We start from the raw sequence: 23,698 nt of genomic DNA, 5'->3' as shown, positions 1-23,698 counted from the left end.
TAAATTTGCTCTGTGTTCCACTGGCGTTGCTCCTCTCACTAGGATATCATCCAGATTCAATTCAGCTTTGGAATTCCCTGTAAAAGGCTCTCCAATGTGAGCTGAAATATAGCGCAGGCTGATGAAATAACGAAGGGCAGTCTTGTTGAAAAAAGTCTTTGTGGTTATTTATGGTAATTAACTTTCTTGAATCAGCTTCCAGCTAAAGCTACTGGTACACATGGTTTAAATCCAATTTGATATATTTCAGGCACCTGCCAACTTGGGATATAAATCTTCTATCCTGGGGGAATAGGATATTTATCTACTTTAGCAGCCCTGGTCACCACCGTCTTATAATCACCACAGATTCGGACTGTGCTGTCTGGGTTCAACACTGGGGTGATCGGTACTGCCCATTCTGAAAACTGTACTGGAGTAATTACCCCCAGGGCTTCCTGATACTTCAACTTCATCGCCACTTGTTGTGTAGAGTAAAAGGCACCGGTCTGGCATGATGGGATTTTGCTGTTGCTTCTGGCTCTACATCGATCTTTGCCTTCACTCCTTTGATGCATCCTAACTCTCTCTGAAAGACCTCAGTATTTCTGTAGAAGCTGCTGGAAAACCCCGGCGGTGAAGCTGAATATTTCTAGCCAATTTAACTTGATTTTCTTGAGCCAATCCCACCCCATGAGGCTTGGCCTCTGTCCCTTCACTACAATTAAAGGCAGCAAGGCAGATTGCTGTTGGTACATTGCATGTATGGGTGACTCCCCAGTATAGGTGGCTAAGGTGGCGGAAGTGCAGCTGAGATTCACAGGCTGCAGCCCTCCCTGCAGATACCTAAACATTTGCTCACCCACTACTGTGGTAGCCGACCCTTTATCAGCCTCCATTTTAAGCGGACGGCCGTTGACGACAAGGACAATCTCAATGGGGGGTGTTTACTTAAGCTCTCCATGTTAAGCTTGTATACTTCTGATTTTTCTACAGGTCTTCCTCAAGCTTGTTTGCTGGAGTCGCCAATGTTTTTTTTTGGGACCTTGGAGTAAACTGTCTGACTCTGCATCTGGCTTGTATATGGTCTTTCAAATTATATCTGAATCAGATGAATTCCTTACACTTGCATCTGTCTTGGGAATGCTCTCCCCCACAATGGTAACACGCCTCTAACTGTTGTGATTGTCGGTCACTTTTCTTCTTCTCAGATTCTCTCACTTTGGGAACCTGGACAGGTTGTTGCTTCCCCCTATAACTGGTTCACCTCGCTTTGTGATTCAAACCACTTTATTCAGCACTTTCCGTCGCTGGAACCAATTCAACCGCTTTGTCCGAAGATATCTTTGTTTCTGCCAGCAATGTCTTCTGAATATTTAAGCTGTTGATCCCACCAACCAACTGATCACACAGCATGTCGCTGAGAGAAGTACCAAATTCACAATGTTCTGACATTTGTTGAAGTCTGGCGAGAAAAGCAGATGTTATTTCTCCAGGACCTGTAATGGCTGTATGTAATTTATAGCACTGCATAATAAGGGAGGCTCAGGGATTGTAATGGTCCCTCACTAGTTATACCAATTGATCAAAGGACTTGGAGTCCACAGCCTCCAGAGATGTTAAGCTTCGCACAAGGTTCTATGTTGTGGGCTGAGTTGCTATATTTATTTGGTTATAAATATGGCAGTCAATATGGTCGCCTTTCTCAATCCTAATTATGTTTGCTTTAGAGTCGGCAGGTATCTCTCGATACCGCCACAAGGTTCAAACCCGAATACTGATCAAAGAGCCAATACACCAGCTAGTTAGTTCAAAGTCAATACTATTTATTTACACATGCAGTAAGATCTACACATGCACAAAGTACCACAAACTAAACTATCTCTAATGCTAACGCCTATACTTAACTTCGGGTGCCCACTCAGTCAGAGGAACAATGGCCATTGTTCGGCTCTGAGGCTGTTGGGTTCGAAGAGGTAACAGGAGAACCGCTTAGGTCGTCTGTCTGGTAGCGAACGTTGACCTTGGACTTACTTGCTTCTGGTGGAAGGGTCTCTCTGCTTTGAGAGCCAATTCCAAGCGAGTGATTCTCTCGTGGGGGTTCCTTCTTATACCTGGAGTGGCTTCGTGCGTTTTTAGGCGGGCCTTAAACTTGGCCCCAATTAATTGGTCCGCTTCTCAATCACTGTTATCGATCTTGACCAATAAAGGGGAGGGTGCCCTGATGGCTGGCCGTGTTTTAGGTGGCTGTTGGCTTGGCTTTGTTTGTGCTTTCGGTTTGGGGAACTGGCGCCGGGATGTCTGCAACAGTATCAACTATCTGAGTGTTAGTCCTTTGTTTCCCGGAGATGGGCCATCAATATGCTAATCGACCCAGAGTTTCGATTCCTGTAACTGCTTCCTGAATATACATTCAGGCACTGTGCCTGCTTGTTTTCCTAACATTGTCCACAGTTCCCTACATTCTTTGCGAGCGTCCATTTTGTATTCTGGAATTGGCCATCCCAGATGGCTACACTCCCTCCTTGTGACCCTCAGCGCGAAGCGTGAAGGATCAAATTACTGCATCTTCTTTGTTCTCCTCCTAAGTCGGGCACCCATAAGTAAGGACAGGCCCTACACTACTCTGTCCTAGAATTTGGAACTTTTACCTAAATTGCTCTAACTATCCTTATCTAAGCTATCCTTAATCAATGAAAAGCATGTACAACATTTTAATCTATACAGTAGCAGAAACACAGGGCTCTGTAGCTTGGCAGTCAAGCACAGACTTTTACATTTTCATTAGAACAAACAAACGAAAAAAAATTGATGCAGTTCAATTCACTTAAAGAGAGTGGGGGGTTTGCTGAAGACTGAAAATAGGGGGTCTGAAGGTATATACCGGAGTGTGGGAAGCTTTCCTCCATGATTTCCTAAGTCTCGGTGTCTGAATGACACTGCAGAGTATCGCAATAACTAATAGTGCTTCTACAACGTAGGACAGGGAATAACAGGTGATGAACTTGTCACACCAGGTTGGCGTTTCAGTTGCTGTCTCTGGATACAGTGTGTGGCAGGGATGGGAAACATTCCCGGCCTGTGGGGTAGGAGTCAGGGGGGCCGCATCCACGCACAACTGTAGGGATCCCGCGAAGATCCAAATGTAGACCATGATGTCCGTCTTCATGTTCTCTTATTTCTTCCGTAGTCTTCCTGAGGCTTCTGTGGTTCTGGATTTCTGTGGACACAAGCATAATATCTGTTATTATCTTGCTTAAGATCTTGTATGTCTGTTTGTCTGTCCTTTTATTGCCAATTACCAATTTTAATTGGTCACCATCTGTGACTCCCTCATTTTTTAAAATATCAAATATTTTTGGACAAGACATCCGAGAAGAAAATACTGTCACAGCACGAGCCGTCTTGCAGCCTGTGCGATCAATGCGGTGAGTGTACCATCCCAGTGTTCGAGGATGTAAATAGCATATGGAGAGCAACCTAAGGGTCGCTGTAAAACAAACAAAAGAGTTTTGAACCAAAAGTTCCGAATAGGGTGCGTATGGGCCGCGGCGGGTAAGAATGGGTGGAATCCGCGGGTAGGACTTTGACCAGTGCCGTACGTGCTCTATCCGAGAGTAGCTGACCAGAGGGTCCTCAGGCAGGGCGGGTCCAGTGCGGTTTCTCCACTGCCTGAGTGACCGGACAAGAAGGGTAAGAATTTGTGATCGTCGTGAGTGTTGCTTTTTGTGGCTATCGTCAAATCAGGAGAGTAGCTATGATCAATTGTCTGCAGACAAACTAGTTCCTTTAACTGCCAGTGGGCGTTAAAAGAGTGGTGGCGTGGGGCCATGAAAAACTTTAAGTGCACAAACAACATGGAACATTCACAATAACAAACACTTAATGTAACACACAAACATAACAGAAACCATGCAGGTTCCATCAGAAAGACCACCGTAAATCTCCATCGGTTCCTTTTTACCATCATCTGGGAACCTCATTGCTCTGTAGCGAACAGAGTCACAAAAGGGTTTGTCTGGTGGGAGTCAGACTTTAAGTCATCATCTTCTCCCAGTTGCCATACTTGTGACTGGAGTAGTCGTGCCAAAGCTGGTTGGGGCAAATTGGGGTCCATCTCATCATTCCGGATGAGCCTGTACGAATTGTCTCAGTGCCAATGTTTCCGTGTCGAGGTTGGAGGTGCTAGGGGGCAATCCATAATTGTCGGGCGGTGGGTCTGGATCAAGGGCTTTAATGTATGTGGTCTCAAAGAGGTCGCTGGAATCTTGTTCGGAGTCGCTGGGAGTGGGGCCTGGTGCAGGGGTGTAATCGTGTTGTGGTGTGCTGGGGCTGTCGCTGCTGGTTGTAGGAAGGGAGAGGCGGAGTCGTGCCTCTGGGGGTAGAGTCGAAGTAGTGTGTGAGGATGGGCTGGACTGGTTGGGGGAGGGTTGGAAAAGGCCGTTAGTGGGCGGGGCGTGTTCATCTGCTGCTGCGAACGAGGTGTGGTGTGAATGGTTGTTCTGCAAGCCATAAACCTTTAGCTGGTTTATGTGGAACCACGCAGACTTGCCATTGGGATAGGTGATTTTGTATACGGAGGGGCTGACTTTATCAGAAATGGAGTACGGTCCTGCAAATTTGTGGGAGAGGAATGAACTGGGGTTGTATAGGGTTATCATGACCTGCTCCCTTACTATAAATTCTGTGGTGTGTACTGTCTTGTCAAAGCAAACTTTGCTTCGCTTCTTGCGTGTCCCAAGCCAAACAGCTGCGGCGAGCTGGGTTGCTTTTACCTTCTATATAATCTGCTGAACTGCTTTCTCATGCGTGAGGGCGGTGACTGTAGGGCTGGCCAAATCAAGTCCTAAGAAATATTCTGTCCCTTTCATGGGTCATCCGGTCATGAGGGTGTGGGGGGGCGTATCCTGTCGATGTGGATACCGTGTTTCTTAAGAACATTAGTGCAAAAGGGAGAACTGTGTCCCAGGTGCTGTTGTGCTGTTGCACCATTTTCCTTAGGGTTACTTTTAAAGTCCTATTCATTCTCTCTACAATGGCGCTTGATTGGGGGTGGTATGCAATGTGGAATTTGTTTGATTCCAAAAATTGTAAGGACGTTTTTCATCACTCATCCTGTAAAATGTGAGCCTTGGTCTGACTCTATGCCGCGTGGCAGACCCCATCTTGTAAAAATGTGCTGGGTGAGGATCTTGGCTGTTGCTTTAGCCGTGTTCGTTCTGAACAGAAACGCTTCCACCCATTTTGTGAAGGTGTTGATGACCACCAGCACATACTTAAAACCATTCCTGCAGTGGGGGTAGAGGTCCTATATAATCAATCTGCAAATTCGTCCAGGGGCCATTAACGGGGCGGGTGTGACTCAGCTGACCTTTCCTTGCATATCTGTCCGGATTGTTCTGGGCGCAGATTAAACAGTTTTCAATGTAGTGCGTTACATTGGCTTTTAAATCAGGCCACCAGCAGAGAGGTCTGAGGTGGGCTAGGGTGGCTTCTATGCCTTGATGTCCATGGTTGTCATGGAACTGACAAATAATCTGATTCCTGTCCTGACTGGGGACTACATAAATTCCGTCTTTTAAAATAACACCGTCATGTGTTGTCAATGTGTTCTTGTATTTATCGTAGGGGGCTGGAAAGTTGCCTTTTAAAACTTCCCTGAGCTGTGCTTCTTCCTTTTGGGCCTGAGCTAAATCCTGAATGTTGGTCTGTGAGACCTGAATCTCAGGGGTAGGAATTCTGTCAAACTATTGCAGATATATCAACTGTCGGAATATATGTCGGCTGGGGTTGGGAACGAGTATGGGCGCTCTACAGTATACACTACGGCTGCCAGTTCTGCTGCCTGTGAGCCTAAATGTCCTGGCAATTTCAAAGAAATTTCTTCTAACGCGCGTCCCTGCACGTCCTCTACATATATACCGCAACCGGTAATCCTTTTTCCGTTTAAAACTGTGGAGGAGCCATCCACATAAATCCTTAGGGGTGCATCCGTGTCTGTGGGCTGTGGTCTCTGGGGTGTCGTTCCTGGTTTCGGGGGAGCTGACTTTGGTACAAAGGGTCCTGTATTGTGCCTAGTGGAGATGATTTCACATTCATGTGGGGTGCCAGCATAGTGTAAATTATCAACGAGGAAAGTGTGGGTTTTGGTCCTCTTGACTGTTATGTCCTGTCCCTGTAAGAGAAGGGTCCATCGGGCAGTGCGAATTTGGCTGACTGTGCCGTCCTTTAATCTACCATCAAGTAGGAGTTGTATTGGGGTGTGCTCAGTTAAAATGGTGATGGGGTTGAGTCCTGTAATGGAGTACCCATTTCTCATTGTAGGTCTCATCTGAGCGGTCGTAATTTGCGCAAGCTCTCTTTCCTGCTTCTGTCGCATGAGAGACAAGGATTCAAGACCATTTGGCCATATTGCCTGGGCTCAAATGGGCGCGGGCTAACTCTCCAAATACCACTGTGAAATGGATCCACAAGCGTCCAGCAAATGCTGTGGGGTGCTCTGTCTTTTTCTGCCTTCATTTAATTTGGCCTTCTACGGGGTCTCCTTTGTTGTAGCCAATCGCGTCCAGGATCGCTGCATGCATTTATTGGAGGGTGCCTCCTCCTATATTCTGTGGGTTGGGAAGGGCTGCCACGACTGAGGGGTCGAGGATCAAAACTGTGAGCTTCACTTACTCTTTTTCATCCAGGCCGTACATGGTCGCCTGTTATTTTACCCTTGCAAAGTGATGGTGTGGGTCCGCTGTGGGTTGGAACGGTGTTATCTTATCGCACGCGTCCCTTAATTGAGTGACAGTCAATGGGGTGGTGTACAGAAAGTCTGGGTCTCCGTCTGTTGTGGTCCTGCACTGTGTGGTTACAGGGTTCATAGGGGTGTGCTCTGCCTGTGCAGTCGGCGCGGGGGGGGGGGGGGGGGGGGGGAGGGGGTGCTTTCCTTTTCTGTGGTTTGTCCTGAGTACATGAGCCATGTACATATCTATGGGCAGTCTCATTTAACTCCTGCCAATCGGGGCCATTTTCTTGGTCTAATTGGGGTCCAAACGTGCTCTGAAACCCATTTTGGACAGAAAGCAGGGATTGCAGTTCTGCAATTTGCGTCCGCCATTTTGCGTGGTCTACCGAGCTCTGCCTTTGTTCTTGTTCTGTTGTGGAAGTGTGGAGTGCTCGTAGGGCTGCTTTTAGATCGTTACATTGTTTCTGTAACTGCTCAACTTCGTGTTCTGTTTCCTCTCTTACCAACACCTCGTGTTGCGTGTCTTGGTAGGCCTTATCATATTGCAACTGAAAACTGCTTAAATGGGCGAGACAAGATTGGTGTGCCCGTGCGACAATCACCAGGCAGGAATGTTCCCTTCCAGTCGGGGAACACTTCAGCAGTCAAGGGCATTCGGCCTCTGATCTCCGGGTAAGCGTTCTCCAAGGCGGCCTTCAGGACGCACGGCAATGCAAAATCGCTGAGCAGAAACTTATAGCCAAGTTCCACACACATGAGTACGGCCTCAACCAGGACCTGGGATTCATGTTGCCTTACATTCATCCCCCACCATCTGGCCTGGGTTTGCAAAATCCTACCAACTGTCCTGGCTTGAGACAATTCACACCTCTTTAACCTGGGGTTATCCTACATATTATTTTAGTTATGGGTCCAACATGTGCCATTTGACCTAAAATTTCAAAATTATCAAATTTGCTTAAAGATGGGTTTTTAAATTAGAGAAACAACTGACCTTTCAGAAATTTGTACAAATTTTGGTATCAGAAAGCATTCTGCCATTAATTGCATCACTTATAATGTGATGCAATTAATCTTTACACTTAAAATAAAACACCCTGCCTTATTTAATTATTCATTTTATTAGCTTTAAATAAATTGTATGGTTAAGGTACAGTATAATAAATATAAAACATTTGTATGATTAAAAAAGATTAACCAAAGCACAAATTATGGTTGTAAGCTTTAAAAAAAATATTATAAACAGAGTTTACAACGTAAAGACTGGACACAAAAAAAATGGTTTCCCCATCCTACTTAAAACGCACACTGTGCCTTTGTAGCACGAGTGCAAAAGCTTCCTGGTTAATTTAAACAGTTTTAACATTTAAAAATAACACTAATCTACAAAAATAGTAAAGAATCTCTCAAGAAATCTTTAACTTACCTGTGATTCATTGATGATTTCCAAACCGCAGCGTAAGTAAACGGAAGAACAAGGTCAAACGCGGGACACAATGCCGTTTCATTCATAAATTTTAAAACTGTAGTAGTTCACGTGTTCTTACCTTGCGCACGTGGTAGGTCCATCCGGGTGCTGTGGAATCAGGTGATTTTTCCCTTTGTTAATTTCGCCGGTAGTGTCTTTGCCATGATCAAACATGGCAGGCGTAAAGTTTTCTGGGACATCATTTAACATCATCAAAAAGGTAATTGCAATTTTTTTTGTTAAAAATGTGGGCTATATTTAATGTTTTATGTTGTAATGTGTGCTGCTAATGTATGTTTATTTTATACTGACAAGACTGACTTGCCAACGGAGTTTAAAAAAAATTTACATACCTTTTAAATTCGAGATCCAACGTAAATAACTGGGCAATAAAATTTACGAAATTTGCATTTTATTCCAGCACAAAAATGATAGACAACATTTAAAATAAGGAAATTTAATACTTTCCAGAATTAACCATTATTGATAAAATTGTGATAAACAGCAAAATCACTCAAATTCATTAATGAGAATGAATTATACAGCCTTAAGAACAAAGAGAGTTTCCATGTCTCTAAAAAAAATGTGAAAATGTGGGGGACACGAATGATTAAGTTATAAATTTGAATAAAATCATCTTCTGTTTTTCTTTGACCCGAGTACATTTGAATACCCAAGTATAATCCTCATAATAAAATTAATTTGGGTGGTGTGTGTGTACATGAATTTAGCATAAAATATGTATGAAATGTGAATACCCTTTAAAACCACTCTTGGCCTCCAAAAAAAAATAACTAGCCGGGTCTGTAAAGATTTAATTACCTGCAAATGCTCGAATTCTAAGCATTGTCTGGCATCTTTGAATTTGTCTATATATATGTTTCTGAAACATACCTCTTCATTCACCTGAGGAAGGAGCTGCGCTCCGAAAGCTAGTGTTTGAAACAAACATGTTGGACTTTAACCTGATGTTGTAAGACTTCTTACTGTGTATATTTGTTACAAAATAGGTATAAATATCCTCATGGCTAGTTCTAAAATTTCAAAAACTGGAAAAGGTCTTTTAAAATGTTTGATATTGTGTTGCTTTGTGACACTGCTATTTTGCAGTGTTGCAGAAATTTGCACCTTGTTCTTTCTGAAAAGAACAACCCCGTCCCAGTGTGTTGCTGAGACCAAATTCAAAGAAAACTATACAAATACCATCTGCATTTCATAACCCAGGCTGACAAGCTGGTGGTGTCTATGCATCTGCTCAGACAAGGGACCCTCGAAACTTTGTTTCAATTTTTAATGGTTGGGACATTTAACCATCTTGGGAACTAGATGATGGATACACATCCTTTGTCAAAGACAATATGGAGAGATGGGAGTTATGTGAAATGGACATCTAGCTTGTGCAGCCAGTTATATACTTTATCTCTGCATGTCTATTTCACCATGCAAAGTCAACATCACTGGAAAGTGCATTTTACACCATAAGTTTTCAGCCTGGTAACCTCCATAAAGGAATACCTCATTGGACTTTGATGCTGGTCTATGGAACCCAAGTGAAACACATTTCTTTTCTCTGTGGTGTCTGCACTGTAAATTTTCTTCATCCCTCTTTTACTGTATGAATACAAAGGAGGCAATGTTACTGCCCTCCTTCTGCATTTGATTGTGTGCATATAAACTAGCCCAGGCTGACAAGCTGGTGGTGTCTATGCATCTGCTCAGACAAGGGACCCTCGAAACTTTGTTTCAATTTTTAATGGTTGGGACATTTAACCATCTTGGGAACTAGATGATGGATACACATCCTTTGTCAAAGACAATATGGAGAGATGGGAGTTATGTGAAATGGACATCTAGCTTGTGCAGCCAGTTATATACTTTATCTCTGCATGTCTATTTCACCATGCAAAGTCAACATCACTGGAAAGTGCATTTTACACCATAAGTTTTCAGCCTGGTAACCTCCATAAAGGAATACCTCATTGGACTTTGATGCTGGTCTATGGAACCCAAGTGAAACACATTTCTTTTCTCTGTGGTGTCTGCACTGTAAATTTTCTTCATCCCTCTTTTACTGTATGAATACAAAGGAGGCAATGTTACTGCCCTCCTTCTGCATTTGATTGTGTGCATATAAACTAGCCCTTTAAGTTCACCCTATCTTGGGTTTGCTGTGGGGTTATTAATAGAAAATTGGACCACATTAAAACTGGAGGGTTGTGGAATATGCCACTGCTTATAATGGGGGAAGGGCATTAAAAACACCTTTCTATTTATGGGCAGCTGGTCAGAGGCGGTATTAGTGCTGTTTATATTTACAACCCTCCTGTTCATAACATAGAACATAGAACATTACAGCGCAGTACAGGCCCTTAGGCCCTCGATGTTGCGCCGTCCTGTGAAACCCCTCTAAAGTCCCTCTACACTATTCCCTTATCGTCCATATGCCTATCCAATGACCATTTGAATGCGTTTAGTGTTGGCGAGTCCACTACTGTTGCAGGCAGGGCAGTCCACGCCCTTACTACTCTCTGAGTAAAGAATCTACCTCTGACATCTGTCCTATATCTATCTCCCCTCAATTTAAAGCTATGTCCCCTCGTGCTCGACATCACCATCCGAGGAAAAAGGCTCTCAATGTCCACCCTATCTAATCCTCTGATCATCTTGTATGCCTCAATTAAGTCACCTCTTAACCTTTGTCTCTCTAACGAAAACAGCCTCAAGTCCTTCAGCCTTTCCTCATATGATCTTCCCTCCATACCAGGCAACATCCTTGTAAATCTCCTCTGTACCCTTTCCAATGCTTCCACATCCTTCCGATAATGTGGCGAACAGAACTGCACGCAGTACTCCAAATGCGGCCACACCAGAGTTTTGTACAGCGGCAACATGACCTCATGGCTCCGAAACTCAATTCCTCTACCAATAAAAGCTAACATCCATACGCCTTCTTAACAACCCTCTCAACCTGGATGCCAACTTTCAGGGATCTATGGACATGGACACCGAGATCTCTCTGCTTGTCCACACTACCAGGAATCTTACCATTAGCTCAGTACTCTGCCTTCCTTTTATTCCTTCCAAAATGAATCACCTCACACTTTTCTGCATTAAACTCCATTTGCCACCTGTCAGCCCAGCTCTGCAGCTTATCTATGTCCCTCTGTAACTTGTAACATTCTTATGCACTGTCCACAACTCCACCGACTTTAGTGTCATCTGCAAATTTACTCACCCATCCTTCAACGCCCTCCTCCAGGTCATTTATAAAAATGACAAACAGCAGCGGCCCCAAAACAGATCCTTGTGGTACACCACTAGTAACTGGACACCAGTCAGAACATTTCCCATCAACCACCACCGTTTGTCTTCTATCAGCTAGCCAATTTCTGATCCAAACTGCTAAATCACCCTGAATCCCATGCCTCTGTATTTTCTGCAATAGCCTACCATGGGAAACCTTATCAAACGCTTTACTGAAATCCATATACACCACATCAACTGCTTTACCCTCATCCACCTGTTTGGTCACCTTCTCGAAGAACTCAATGATGTTTGTGAGGCACGACCTACCCTTCACCAAACCATGTTGACTATCTCTAATCAAATTATTCCTTTCCAGATGATTATACATCCTATCTCTTATAAACCTTTCCAAGACTTTTCCCACAACAGAAGTAAGGCTCACTGTACTATAGTTACTGGGGTTATCTCTACTCCCCTTCTTGAACAAGGGGACAACATTTGCTATCCTCCAGTCTTCTGGTACTATTCCTGTAGACAAAGATGACTTAAAGATCAAAGCCAAAGGCTCAACAATCTCCTCCCTAGCTTCCCAGAGAATCCTAGGATAAATCCCATCCGGCCCAGGGGACTTATCTATTTTCACACTTTCCAGAATCGCTAACACCTCCTCCTTATGAACCTCAAGCCCTTCTAGTCTAGTAGCCTGTATCTCAGTATTCTCCTCGACCACTTTGTCTTTTTCCTGTGTGAATACAGACGGAAAAACTCATTTAGCGCCTCTCCTATCTCCTCGGACTCCGCGCACAACTTCCCACTACTGTCCTTGACTGGCCCTACTCTTACCTTAGTCATTCTTTTATTCCTTACATATCTATAGAAAGCTTTAGGGTTATCCTTGATCCTACCTGCCAAAGACTTCTCATGTCCTCGCTTGGCTCTTCTTAGCTCTCTCTTTAGAGCCTTCCTAGCTAACTTGTAACTTTCAAGCGCCCTAACTGATCCATCACGTCTCATCTTTACATAAGCCTCCTTCTTCCTCTTGACAAGTGTTTCAACTGCTTTAGTAACCCATGGTTCCCTCACTCGACCACTTCCTCCCTGCCTAACAGGTACATACTTATCAAGGGCACGCAGTAGCTGTTCCTTGAACATGCTCCACATTTCCATTGTGTCCATCCCCTGCAGTTTTCCTCTCCAGCCGATTCATCCTAAGTCTTGCCTCATTGCATCATAATTGCCTTTCCCCCAGCTATAACTCTTGCCCTGCGGTGTATACCTATCCCTTTCCATCGCTAAAGTAAACGTAATCGAATTGTGGTCACTATCACCAAAGTGCTCACCTACCTCAAAATCTACCACCTGTCCTGGTTCATTACCCAGTACCAAATCCAATACGGCCTCGCCTCTTGTTGGCCTATCTACATACTGCATCAGGAAACCCTCCTGCACACATTGGACAAAAACGGACCCATCTAAAGTACTCGAACTATAGTGTTTCCAGTCAATATTTGGAAAGTTAAAGTCCCCCCTGTTACTTTCGCTCCTATCCAGAATCATCTTTGCAATCCTTTCCTCTGCATCTCTGGAACTTTTCGGAGGCCTATTGAAAAGCCCTAACAGGGTGACCTCTCCTTTCCTGTTTCTTAACTCAGCCCATACTACCTCAGTGTTCGAGTCCTCATCAAATGTCCTCTCAGCCACCGTAATACTGTCCTTGACTAACATTGCCACCCCTACCCCTCTCTTATCACCTTCCCTGAGCTTACTGAAATATCTAAACCCCGGCACCTGCAACAACCATCCCTCGCCCTGCTCTATCCATGTCTCTGAAATGGCCACATAATCGAAGTCCCAGGTACTAACCCATGCCGCAAGCTCACCCACCTTATTCCGGATGCTCCTGGCATTGAAGTAGACGCACTTTAGACCACCTTCCTTCCTGCTGGTACACTCCTGCAACTTTGAAACCTTACTCATGACCTCTCTACTCTCAGCTTCTTGTGTACTGGAGCTACAATTCAGGTTTCCAATCCCCTGCTGAACTAGTTTAAACCCTCCCGAAGAGCATTAGCAAACCTCCCCCCGAGGATATTAGTACCCCTCTGGTCCAGGTGTAGACCACCCCATTTGTAGAGGTCCCACCTACCCCAGAATGAGCCCCAATTGTCCAGGAATCTGAAACCCTCCCTCCTGCACCATCCCTGCAGCCACGTGTTCAACTGCTTTCTCTCCCTATTCCTCGACTCGCTAGCACGTGGCACGGGTAACAACCCAGAGATAATAACTCTGTTTGTCCTGGATCTAAGTTTCCACCCTAGCTCCCTGAATTCCTCCCTTACATCCCAATCCCTTTTCCTACCTATGTCGTTGATACCTATGTGGACTACGACTTGGGGCTGCTCCCCCTCCCCCTTAAGGATCCCGAAAACACGATCCGAGACATTGCGGACCCTGGCACCTGGGAGGCAACACACCAACCGCGAGTCTCTCTCCTTCCCACAGAATCTCCTATCTATCCCCCTAACTATGGAGTCTCCAATGACTAATGTTCTTCTCCTCTCCCCCTTCCCTTCTGAGCAATAGGGACAGACTCTGTGCCAGAGACCTGTACCCCATGGCTGACCCCTGGTAAGTCCCCCCCCCCCAACAGTATCCAAAGCAGTATACCTGTTACTAAGGGGAGCGACCACAGGGGATCCCTGTACTGACTGCTTCCCCCCAGCCCCACTCACCGTCACCCATCTATCTTTATTCTTTGGCGTAACTACCTCCCTGAAGCTTCTTTCTATGACCACCTCTGCCTCCAGAATGATCCAAAGTTCATCCAGCTCCAGTTCCAATTCCCTAACACGGTTTTTGAGCAGCTGGAGTTAGGTACACTTCCCACAGATGAAATCAGCAGGGTCACTGACGGCGTCCCTCACCTCAAACATTCTGCAGGAGGAATATGGTACTGCCTTCCCTGCCATCCCCTTTAGATAAAAAACAAGAAAAAGAAAGGAAGAGCTTACCTGATATTCCCTCAACCCCTTAGGTTAGAGGAGGTGGAAGAGTGGGGGACACTACAAGTGTAGTGTCTCAGGTTTAGCAACCGCCCGACTTATATAAGGTACTCACCTTCCAGAAAAGCCCCTGCTCCCGCCGAAAATCCGGAGGCCATTCCCGCTGAAAGGTAAGCAAATTTAAAGGCACACACTCACATTCCTGACAGGCCCCTGCTCCCGCCAAAAATCCAGAGGCCGCTCCCGCTCAAAGGTAAGCAAATTTAAAGGCGCACAAACTCACCTTCACGACAGGCCTCTGCTCCCGCCGAAAATCCGGAGGCCACTCCCACTTCCCAATGACCACGGTTGTTTTTTTTGGTTAGAGGAGGCAGTGGTGGGGGGGGGGGAACACTGAGGAAGTGTTTCAGGTTTAACTGACACCTGACAACAGCCCCTCCACAAACCACCTTCAAATTACGCTGATCGCACTGCACGTATGCAAATTTCCCCAGAACAGTCAATCAGTAGCTCCGCTCTACTGCCCTCTGCTGGATGCTTTCCTTCACTTGAACACCTCGTGTCTCTTGCACAGGTACACCTTCAAATTACACTGACGGGCACTGCACGTAAGCAAATTTCCCCGGAACAGCCAATCAGTAGTTCCGCTCTACTGCCCTCTGCTGGATGGGAATTTCAGATCCAATAAAATTCATTCACATAGTACCACTTCAAGCAGCATTACACAGACTGCATTGATTTTCCAGGGATGACAGCACACTGGCCACTACCTATGCATAGGTTTCAATTATTTCAATGAAGAATGCTGCACAGACTGCACAGATAGCAGCTACAGTGCTATCTGCCACCAAGCAATTGATAGCAAGCTGCTATGTAAACAAATTCTTCATATAGTGTGTTTAACAAAACATTTTGAAGTTGACACATGTATGTTGACATGCTAATACTTTGATTGGAAAATGTTAAGTGCTGTTACATCAGAACACTTCTTATTAATCATTCACATAAGCAGCCATTGCCAGCTTGCTAACTTAATTTAGATTGCTTTCTCAGTAGTATGGCCTTGTAGTAGATCCCACATGGCATAATGCAAAAATTGTTCTTTAGTAGTTAGCATAATTGATTATACTTTGGTGTTCATGATTCAACGTGACAATGCACCCAGTGCGACAACATTGTACAATGATTACTGTTTATATTTATTTGTAGTTATTTCTCAGGAGAACTGGAAAAATGTCTTCAGGAGCCAGATCATTTGGCCAAACTCTTCATCAAACATGTAAGCTTTTACAGTTTTCATCAGAGCTTTGACTATGAATCTATTCTTGGCCCATTTAGTGATGAATTGGAATATATTCTCCTGTTACCTAGAAGAATGGATGTACATGCGTTACACTTTATCTCAATATCCCAGTTCAGGACATTGAAATAATCTAGGGATCCCATAAGAATTCCTAATTGCAATCCAGCAAACTTTGTTGGATAATTTATGCCTGCGTTTCAGTAGTAAACACCCGATCCACCACTTAAGTCCCAATGTGAACTATGCCTTTTGACCCAGATGGATCTATATAGGCTGATGAGTAAGAACAGAAGGGTAAATAATGAAGCTATGTTCAGGACATTGAACATCTTCCTCCTCCTCTTTTTTGCTGCTAGCTGCTGGTCTGACTTTAGAGGAAATAACAGGTGGAGTTGAGCCAGGGTGCTGTTCAATGTATGAAGTTGTGTATTAGAAAAAACTGTCTGCACTCCCATTACAAAGCTGAGAAAAGCAGCAGATTCCTGCAGATTGGGAATTGGGGAAGTGGGTTGGTGAAGGACCTCTCAATTCTCCATTTCCTCAGTGTATCCCCAACAATGACAGCACTTTTTCACCATGTGGAGTCAGGACATGAATGTCAGGGGGACTTTCGCTGTTACCTGGTTCAAAGGAGCATGGTGGACAATCTGCTCCTTCAAGAAGAATACAGATAGTGTGAAATGCACAAGGTGTCGTTCAGACATAAATGAATTACAGCAATCAAAAGAAAACAAGGACGTGGGAAGTGATATTTCAACGTTTGATTATTAAAGAAGGTTTAGGTAGTGGGCTGATAGTAGTGGATGAGGTGGAGGGCTGCAAAGGGACATTGATAGGATGCAGAGCTGGGCCGAAAAATGGCAGATGGAGTTTAACCCTGATAAGTGCGAGGTGATTCATTTTGGTAGGTCAAATTTGAATGCGGATTACAGGATCAACGGCAGGGTTCTGAGGATGTGGAGGAACAGAGAGATCTTGGGGTTCATGTCCACAGATCACTGAAGGTTGCCACTCAAGTGGATAGAGCCGTGAAAAAGGCTTATAGTGTGTTAGCGTTTATGAACAGGGGGCTTGAGTTTAAGAGCCGTGGGGTTATGCTGAAACTATACATGACCCTGGTGAGACCACATTTGGAGTATTGTGTGCAGTTCTGGTCACCTCACTATAGGAAGGATGTGGAAGCATTGGAAAGGGTGCAAGGAGATTTACCAGGATGCTGTCCGGTTTGGAGGGTAGGTCTTATGAGGAAAGGTTGAGGGAGCTAGAACTTTTCTCATTGGAGCGAAGGAGGATGAGAGGTGACTTAATAGAGGTTTATAAGATGATGAGGGGGATTAATAGAGTGTATTTTCTCAGGTGGATGTAGCTGTTACAAGGGGCATAACTATAGGGTTCGGGGTGGGAGATATAGGAGGGATATCCAAGGTAGGTTCTTTACTCAGAGAGTGGTTAGGGTGTGGAATGGACTGCCTGCTGTGATAGTGGAGTCGGACACTTTTGGAACTTTCAAGCAGTTATTGGATAGGCATATGGAGCACACCAGAATGACAGGGAGTGGGATTGTTTGATCTTGGTTTCAGACAAGGCTTGGCACAACATTGAGGGCCGAAGAGCCTGTTCTCTGCTGTGCTGTTCTATGTTCTGTTCTATAACAGAAGATGGGATATAGAAGGACAGAACCAGTGGTGCATTTTCTAACTCCGTAGAATAGTGACAACCTTGTTTTGACAATGAGCGCTACAGTCAAAAAGAAAGACTGATAAAGAACTCATACCAGCTCATCTCATCTTTTCTGCCTGTTTGAACTGAGACTCATTGGCAGCACTGTTGCCACTGAGTCAGAAGGTTACACATTCAAGTTCCACTCTATACACCTCAGTGCATCATCCAGGCTGACACTCCAGTGCAGTACTATGGGAGTGCTGTACTTTTGCAAGTGCTGTCTTTTGGATGAGATGTTAGCCATCTCATGGGTAGAGCGGTGGCAAAGCAATATTTCAATGAAAAGCAAGTGGTTGTCCATGCGTCCTGGCCAACATTTATCCATCAACCATCACATGCAAATCCATCAATTTGGGCATTTAGATAATTGCTGCATGTGGAACTTGCTATGCACAAGTTGACTGCCATGTTTACTACATTGTTTACTTAAAAAGAAGAAAGGTTTGCATTTATGTAGTGCCTTTCAGGACCATACTTTTACAACCAACTAAGTGCATTTGAAGTGTAGTCACTATTGAATTTACTTAGAATTTACAGTGCAGAAGGAGGCCATTCTGCCCATCGAGTCTGCACCGGCTCTTGGAAAGAGCACCCTACCCAAGGTCAACACCTCCACCCTATCCCCATAACCCAGTAACCCCACCCAACACTAAGGGCAATTTTGTACACTCAGGGCAATTTTTCATGGCCAATCCACCTAACCTGCACATCTTTGGACTGTGGGAGGAAACCGGAGCACCCGGAGGAAACCCACGCACACACGGGGAGGATGTGCAGACTCCGCACAGACAGTGACACAAGCCGGAATCGAACCTGGGACCCTGGAGCTGTGAAGCAATTGCGCTATCCACAATGCTACCGTGCTGCCCTTAATGTAGGAAATGCAACTGTCAATTTTCACACAGCATGTCCTACATGGGCTGCACAGTGGCACAGTGGTTAGCACTGATGTCTCACAGCACCAGAGACCCGGATTCAATTCTGGCCTTTGGGTAACTCTCAGTGTGGAGTTTGCACATTTTCCCCGTGTCTGCGTGGGTTTCCTCCGGGTGCTCTGGTTTTCTCCCACAGTCCAAAGAAGTGCAGGTTAGGCCATACTAAATTGGCCCTTAGTGTCAAAGATGTATCAGTTAGATGGGGTTATGGGGATAGGACGACAGAGAAGGCCTAGTTAGGGTGCTCTTTCAGAGGGGTTGTGCAGACCCGATGGGCCAAATATCCTCCATTTGCACTGTCTGAGTTCTATGATTCTATGCAGCCGTGTGTTAATAACTAGATCATTTGTCTTTGTGATGTTGACTGAGGGGTAAATATTGGCCTGGACTCCAGGAATGACTTTGAAGAATGACTTCTTCAAAATTGTGCCACAGGATCTTTTACATCCAGCACAGAAAGCAGCATTCTCTCAGTACTGCACTGGAGAGCCAGCATCAATTTTTGTGCCCAAGCCCTGGGTTAAGATGTTAGTCCACAACTCCTGACTCAAAGAAGAGTGCTACCAAACTGATCCACAACTAACACTTATGTCACCTTTACCTATCTCTATGATTATACATGACTGCACTTCAAATTTACTTCACTGGTTTTCCTGAGATTGTGCAAGGCACTGCAAGTTTTTCTTTCTTGTCAGGTCATTAACGATCACAGCCATTGGGCATGACTCAAGCAGCTAAAGGAATTGATTCCTGCCATTCATTTCAACTTTTGAATCTTCCTATGTTGCATCTTAAGATTAACCTCAGAGAAATTAGCTGCCCTGTGTTTAGCTGTCATTTCCCATGTGGCTGTTCTCCAGTCACAGACTCCTTGAAGATACTGAAGACCTCAAATCTTTCAATAGGCGCCAGCTCTTCACACTCCCCAGGAGTTTTCCGAACACCACTACACCCCCAACCCCCACCCCCTCCCCTTCCCCATGCCCCACTCCTCTAGCACAACCGGCCAATTGTAGGCAAGATAGACTTCTGTTGATTGCTGGCCAATAATATAGTCAGCCTGAGTTTTCCCACAGTCAAGGTCAGACGGGACGTCCTATCCCATCATGGTTCCACGGTGGAGTAGGAATCCAGGCGCAGGCTTGGAGGGCCGAAGGGCCTGTTCCTGTGCTGTACTTTTCTTTGTTCTTTGTTGTTCAGGCGGTTCATGCCCCTACGGTTTCTGTAAAAGCAGTGGCCAGGAATTTCCTTGGATTTGCTCTCATTTCCCCTCTGTAATTTTTCCAGAAATGTGACAGAAACCTTACTGATGTTGGTTAAACCACACTTAGAGCTCTGTGTGCATTATAGGTAGCCTATTAAAGCCATAGAGATTCGCCTAGGTAATGCTGGTGATTTGAAATACTTTTTAAAATTACATGAAATATTAAAACTTTGTCCATTTGAGCAATGAGAGCTAAGAGGAGATTGAATAGATATAAGAAAATAATGTTTCCTTTGGTTGGGCAGCCTGCAATAAGGAGTTATGAATTTTAAAAATGTCACTAACAGAGTGAGAAGAGACATCAGGAAGAATTTATTCACAAAAACAAAATGCTTTGCCACAGGATCCAGTTAGGGGGAAAATGGATAAATATTCAAAGCAGGTCTGTGTGAAGAGAGCAGGGTGGTGGGATTAGTTTTGAATTGTTCTCGCAAATGATCAGCACAGACTTAATGGGCCAAATGTCCTCTTCATTGCTGAATTATTCTCTGGTTCTATGTCATATGAAGTACTTTAATCTCCCATTTGTTTAGTCTCTAATTATGTGGTGAATAACAGGAAGCCTGTAAGAATAACCTTCTGTACTTAACATCAGGCGCTGTTAGAAGAGCTTGCCCAAAAGGGCTATAAAAATTCTGAATGTTTTTCACAGTCAATTCCATTTAAAGCAATGTAATTTTGATTATTTCACTGTTAGTTTCTTTACCTATCTTTAATGACACATAGAAGAGACTTGTTTAGGCTACTCAATACCAGGAGAGGTAGATAGAAGTAAATGATGCCTTTGGCAGTGAAGTAAGAAACCATAATACTGATTTCCCAGTTAAAGGTTTGTACTCTGTTTTTGTAGGAAAGGCGTTTAGACATGTATACAGTGTACTGTCAAAACAAGCCAAAATCTGAATACATTGTGGTTGAATATGACGCCTACTTTGAGGTGAGCCATTGGTTGTCTTCTCTCAATGATAATATAGATAACAAACACCAACCAGCTTTACAGCAATCATTAACCATGAAGAACACGGTTAATTATGCTCGCTGGAACGTGACTGAAATTTTCACTTTATCGAGATGATTCATTTTTTTTGGAATTGATTTTTCTTTCTGCATAAAAAACGTAAAATACATTTGTTGAAAGGTACAAAATGGTAATCTAATCTAAATGTTCTTTCTTAATTTATTCACTATTTAAAGAGATGGAAGGTTGGTTTCAACCATTAAACCATACTAGCAGTTTATTTAAGTTTTTTCATCTTGTCTCATGGGGGAAACTGAAATGACTGATGCTTCATAATGGTCCCAAGTGTTTGACAGTCCTCCAGAACACCCCGAGCCTAACTATCTATTCTCCATGTGTTAATCAAAGCTACGTTGGTGAGCCTTTCACCTATTGGAGAAGAACATCACCAACAGGAGACCAACCTGGTCTCATTCAATTACCACACAAATACCTCTGACAAGTGCTCAGTAGATGGCCTTCAGGAGAATGAATATTGGTTTCTGATTTTCTCTCCCTAGTCCAGAGACCCTGTCCAAAACATGGATCATCTAACCCAGCACATACCTCCTGCATTCATGTCCAGATCATGTATGATCAGTAAGTTCGCAAATGACACAATAATTGGTGATAAATAAGGAAGATGAAAGCCTTATATTACAGGATAATCTCGACAGGCTGGTCAGATGGGCAAAATAGTGGCATAGAATCGTAGCATCATAGAATTTACAGTGCAGAAGGAGGCTATTCGGCCCATCGAGTCTGCACCAGCACTTGGAGAGATCATGCCACCTACGCCTCCACCTCCACCCTATCCCCGTAACGCTACCTAACCTTTTTTGGACATTAAGGGCAATTTAGCATGGCCAATCCACCTAACTTGCACATCTTTGGACTGTGGGAGGAAACCGGAGCACCCGGAGGAAACCCATGCAGACACGGGGAGAACGTACAGACAATGACCCAAGTCGGGAATCGAACTTGGGACCCTGGAGCTGTGAAGCAACTGGGCTAACCACTGTGCTACCGTGTCGCCCACGACATGGATTTTAATCCTGAAAAAACGTGAGGTGATGCATTTTGGGAGGACTAAAGCAAGGGAATATACAATGAACGGTAGGACACAAGTAAGTACAGAGGACCAGACGGACTTTGAGGTGCATATCCATAGGTCCCTGAAAGCAGCAGGACAGGTAGATAAAGTGGTTAAATGGCATATGGGATACTTGCTTTTATTAGCTGAGATATACAATATAAAAAAGGGAGGTTATGATGGAGCTGTATAAAACATTTGTTAGGTCACAGCTAGAGAACTGTGTGTCGTTCTGGCCCCACTATAGGAAGGATGTGATTGCACTAGAAAGGGTGCAGAGGAGATTCACCAGGATGTTGCCTGGGCTTGAGCATTTCAGCTATGAAGTGAGGCTGGTTAGGCTAGGATTGTTCTCTTTTGAGGCGAGAAGACTGGGGGGGGGGGGGGGGGGGGGGGGGGGGGATCCTGATTGAGGTGTACAGAATTATGAAGAAGAGAGATTGGGTAGGTAGGAAGCAACTTTTCCCCTTAGTTGAGGGGGTCAATAACCAAGGGCATGGATTTAAAGTAAAGAGCAGGGGAAATGGAAAGGATTTGAGGAAAAGCTTTTTCACCCTGAGGATGGTGGGAATCTGGAACTCACTGCCTGAAAGGGTGGTGGAGGCAAGAACACTCACAACAGTTAAGAAGCATTTAGATGGTCACCTGAAGGGCCATAACAAACAAGGCTACGGACCGTGCTGGAAAATGGGATTAGAAATAGATAGGTACTTGATGGCTGGTGCAGACACAATGAACCAAAGGATCTCTTTTCATGCTGGAAAATTCTATGAATTTATGACTATGACAATTAATTTAAAAGATCTTAAAATCAGGTACAGCCCCTTTCCCCAGAATTTCCAGCACACACTTCTGGTACATACGAATTGCCCCCACCTGTCCACATTGTTCAATTATTTTTTATTTTTTATTTTTTTAAATAAATTTAGATTACCCAATTATTTTTTCCAATTAAGGGGCAATTTAGTGTGGCCAATCCACCTACTCTGCACATTTTTTTGGGTTGTGGGGGCGAAACCCACGCAGACACGGGGAGAATGTGCAAACTCCACACGGACAGTGACCCAGAGCCGGGATCGAACCTGGGACCTCAGCACCGTGAGGCGGTTGTGCTAACCACTAGGCCACCGTGCTGCCCTTACATTGTTCAATTATAAGACTATATGGTCACCTTTGCATTGAACCATGAAGATATTTCAGTTTTTCTGAAACCTGGTAGTATCTCAGCAGATGTGAAATTATCAGATATAACATAAGTGTCACATTTCTTTCTTTTTTTTCAGGAGGTGAAACTGGATTTGGGTGAGACGTTTAGCTTGAGTGACTATCTCATTAAACCTGTTCAGAGGATAACCAAGTACCAGCTGCTGCTCAGGGTGAGGGCTTCTACAACCAATAAACTGCTTTGAAACATAGGACGATATTTTAATGGAGGTACAGGGATGTTACCAGCTGGGTGGAGAGCAGATAGGGCCTCACATCACCTCTGTTTGAGAAGGCCCACCGTATAAAATGCCAATCAAGTACTTGACTGGGCAGTGATGGGCCTTCCCCAAGGACACGGACCCCAGACACAGAAGTCCCATCTGCCAATTGCTCAGTTGCATCACCAGAGTAGTAGTGGCTGCTGCCGGTACTACACCCACTCAAGATCCATGTTTACACCTTGATTGATGGCGGGGGAGGGGGGGGCTGCTCTCAGCGGTCACTAATTCCCCATACGTAGTCCTTTGATCAGGTACTGAGTGCTTTGAACAAAGGACCCTCCCTAGAAGCCTGTAAGCTACCCCAACAGGATTTAATTTTTGCATACACAGCATGATGAGTCCCTTGCCCTCTGCTGAGCGAATACCAACGGTAGCAGGATGAGCCCCTTAAGTATGCATTCATTTGCTGCTTAATTGGTGGTGGTGGTGGTGTGAGAATTCTACCCACAAACCTTCCTGCCACATATTT

General features: G+C 44.5%; 1 protein-coding gene across 2 annotated transcripts in view; it reads left to right on the top strand.

Annotated features, from left to right (window-relative positions):
• Positions 1–23,698, top strand: part of LOC119961934 (kalirin-like) — a 107,495-nt gene that overhangs the window by 30,688 nt on the left and 53,109 nt on the right. The window contains exons 5-7 of one of the 2 annotated variants that reach the window (XM_038789515.1): positions 15,638–15,707; positions 20,503–20,589; positions 23,026–23,118. In XM_038789515.1, the coding sequence (XP_038645443.1) occupies positions 15,638–15,707; positions 20,503–20,589; positions 23,026–23,118 (250 nt within the window). The remainder of the gene's footprint in view (positions 1–15,637; positions 15,708–20,502; positions 20,590–23,025; positions 23,119–23,698) is intronic. The other variant, XM_038789516.1, reaches the window with a different exon arrangement.

The sequence above is a fragment of the Scyliorhinus canicula genome, chromosome 2 (assembly GCF_902713615.1).
Source record: "Scyliorhinus canicula chromosome 2, sScyCan1.1, whole genome shotgun sequence".
Classification (NCBI taxonomy): domain Eukaryota; kingdom Metazoa; phylum Chordata; class Chondrichthyes; order Carcharhiniformes; family Scyliorhinidae; genus Scyliorhinus; species Scyliorhinus canicula.
Note: the sequence above shows the minus strand (reverse complement) of the source record. Positions and strands in the feature narration are given on the sequence as shown.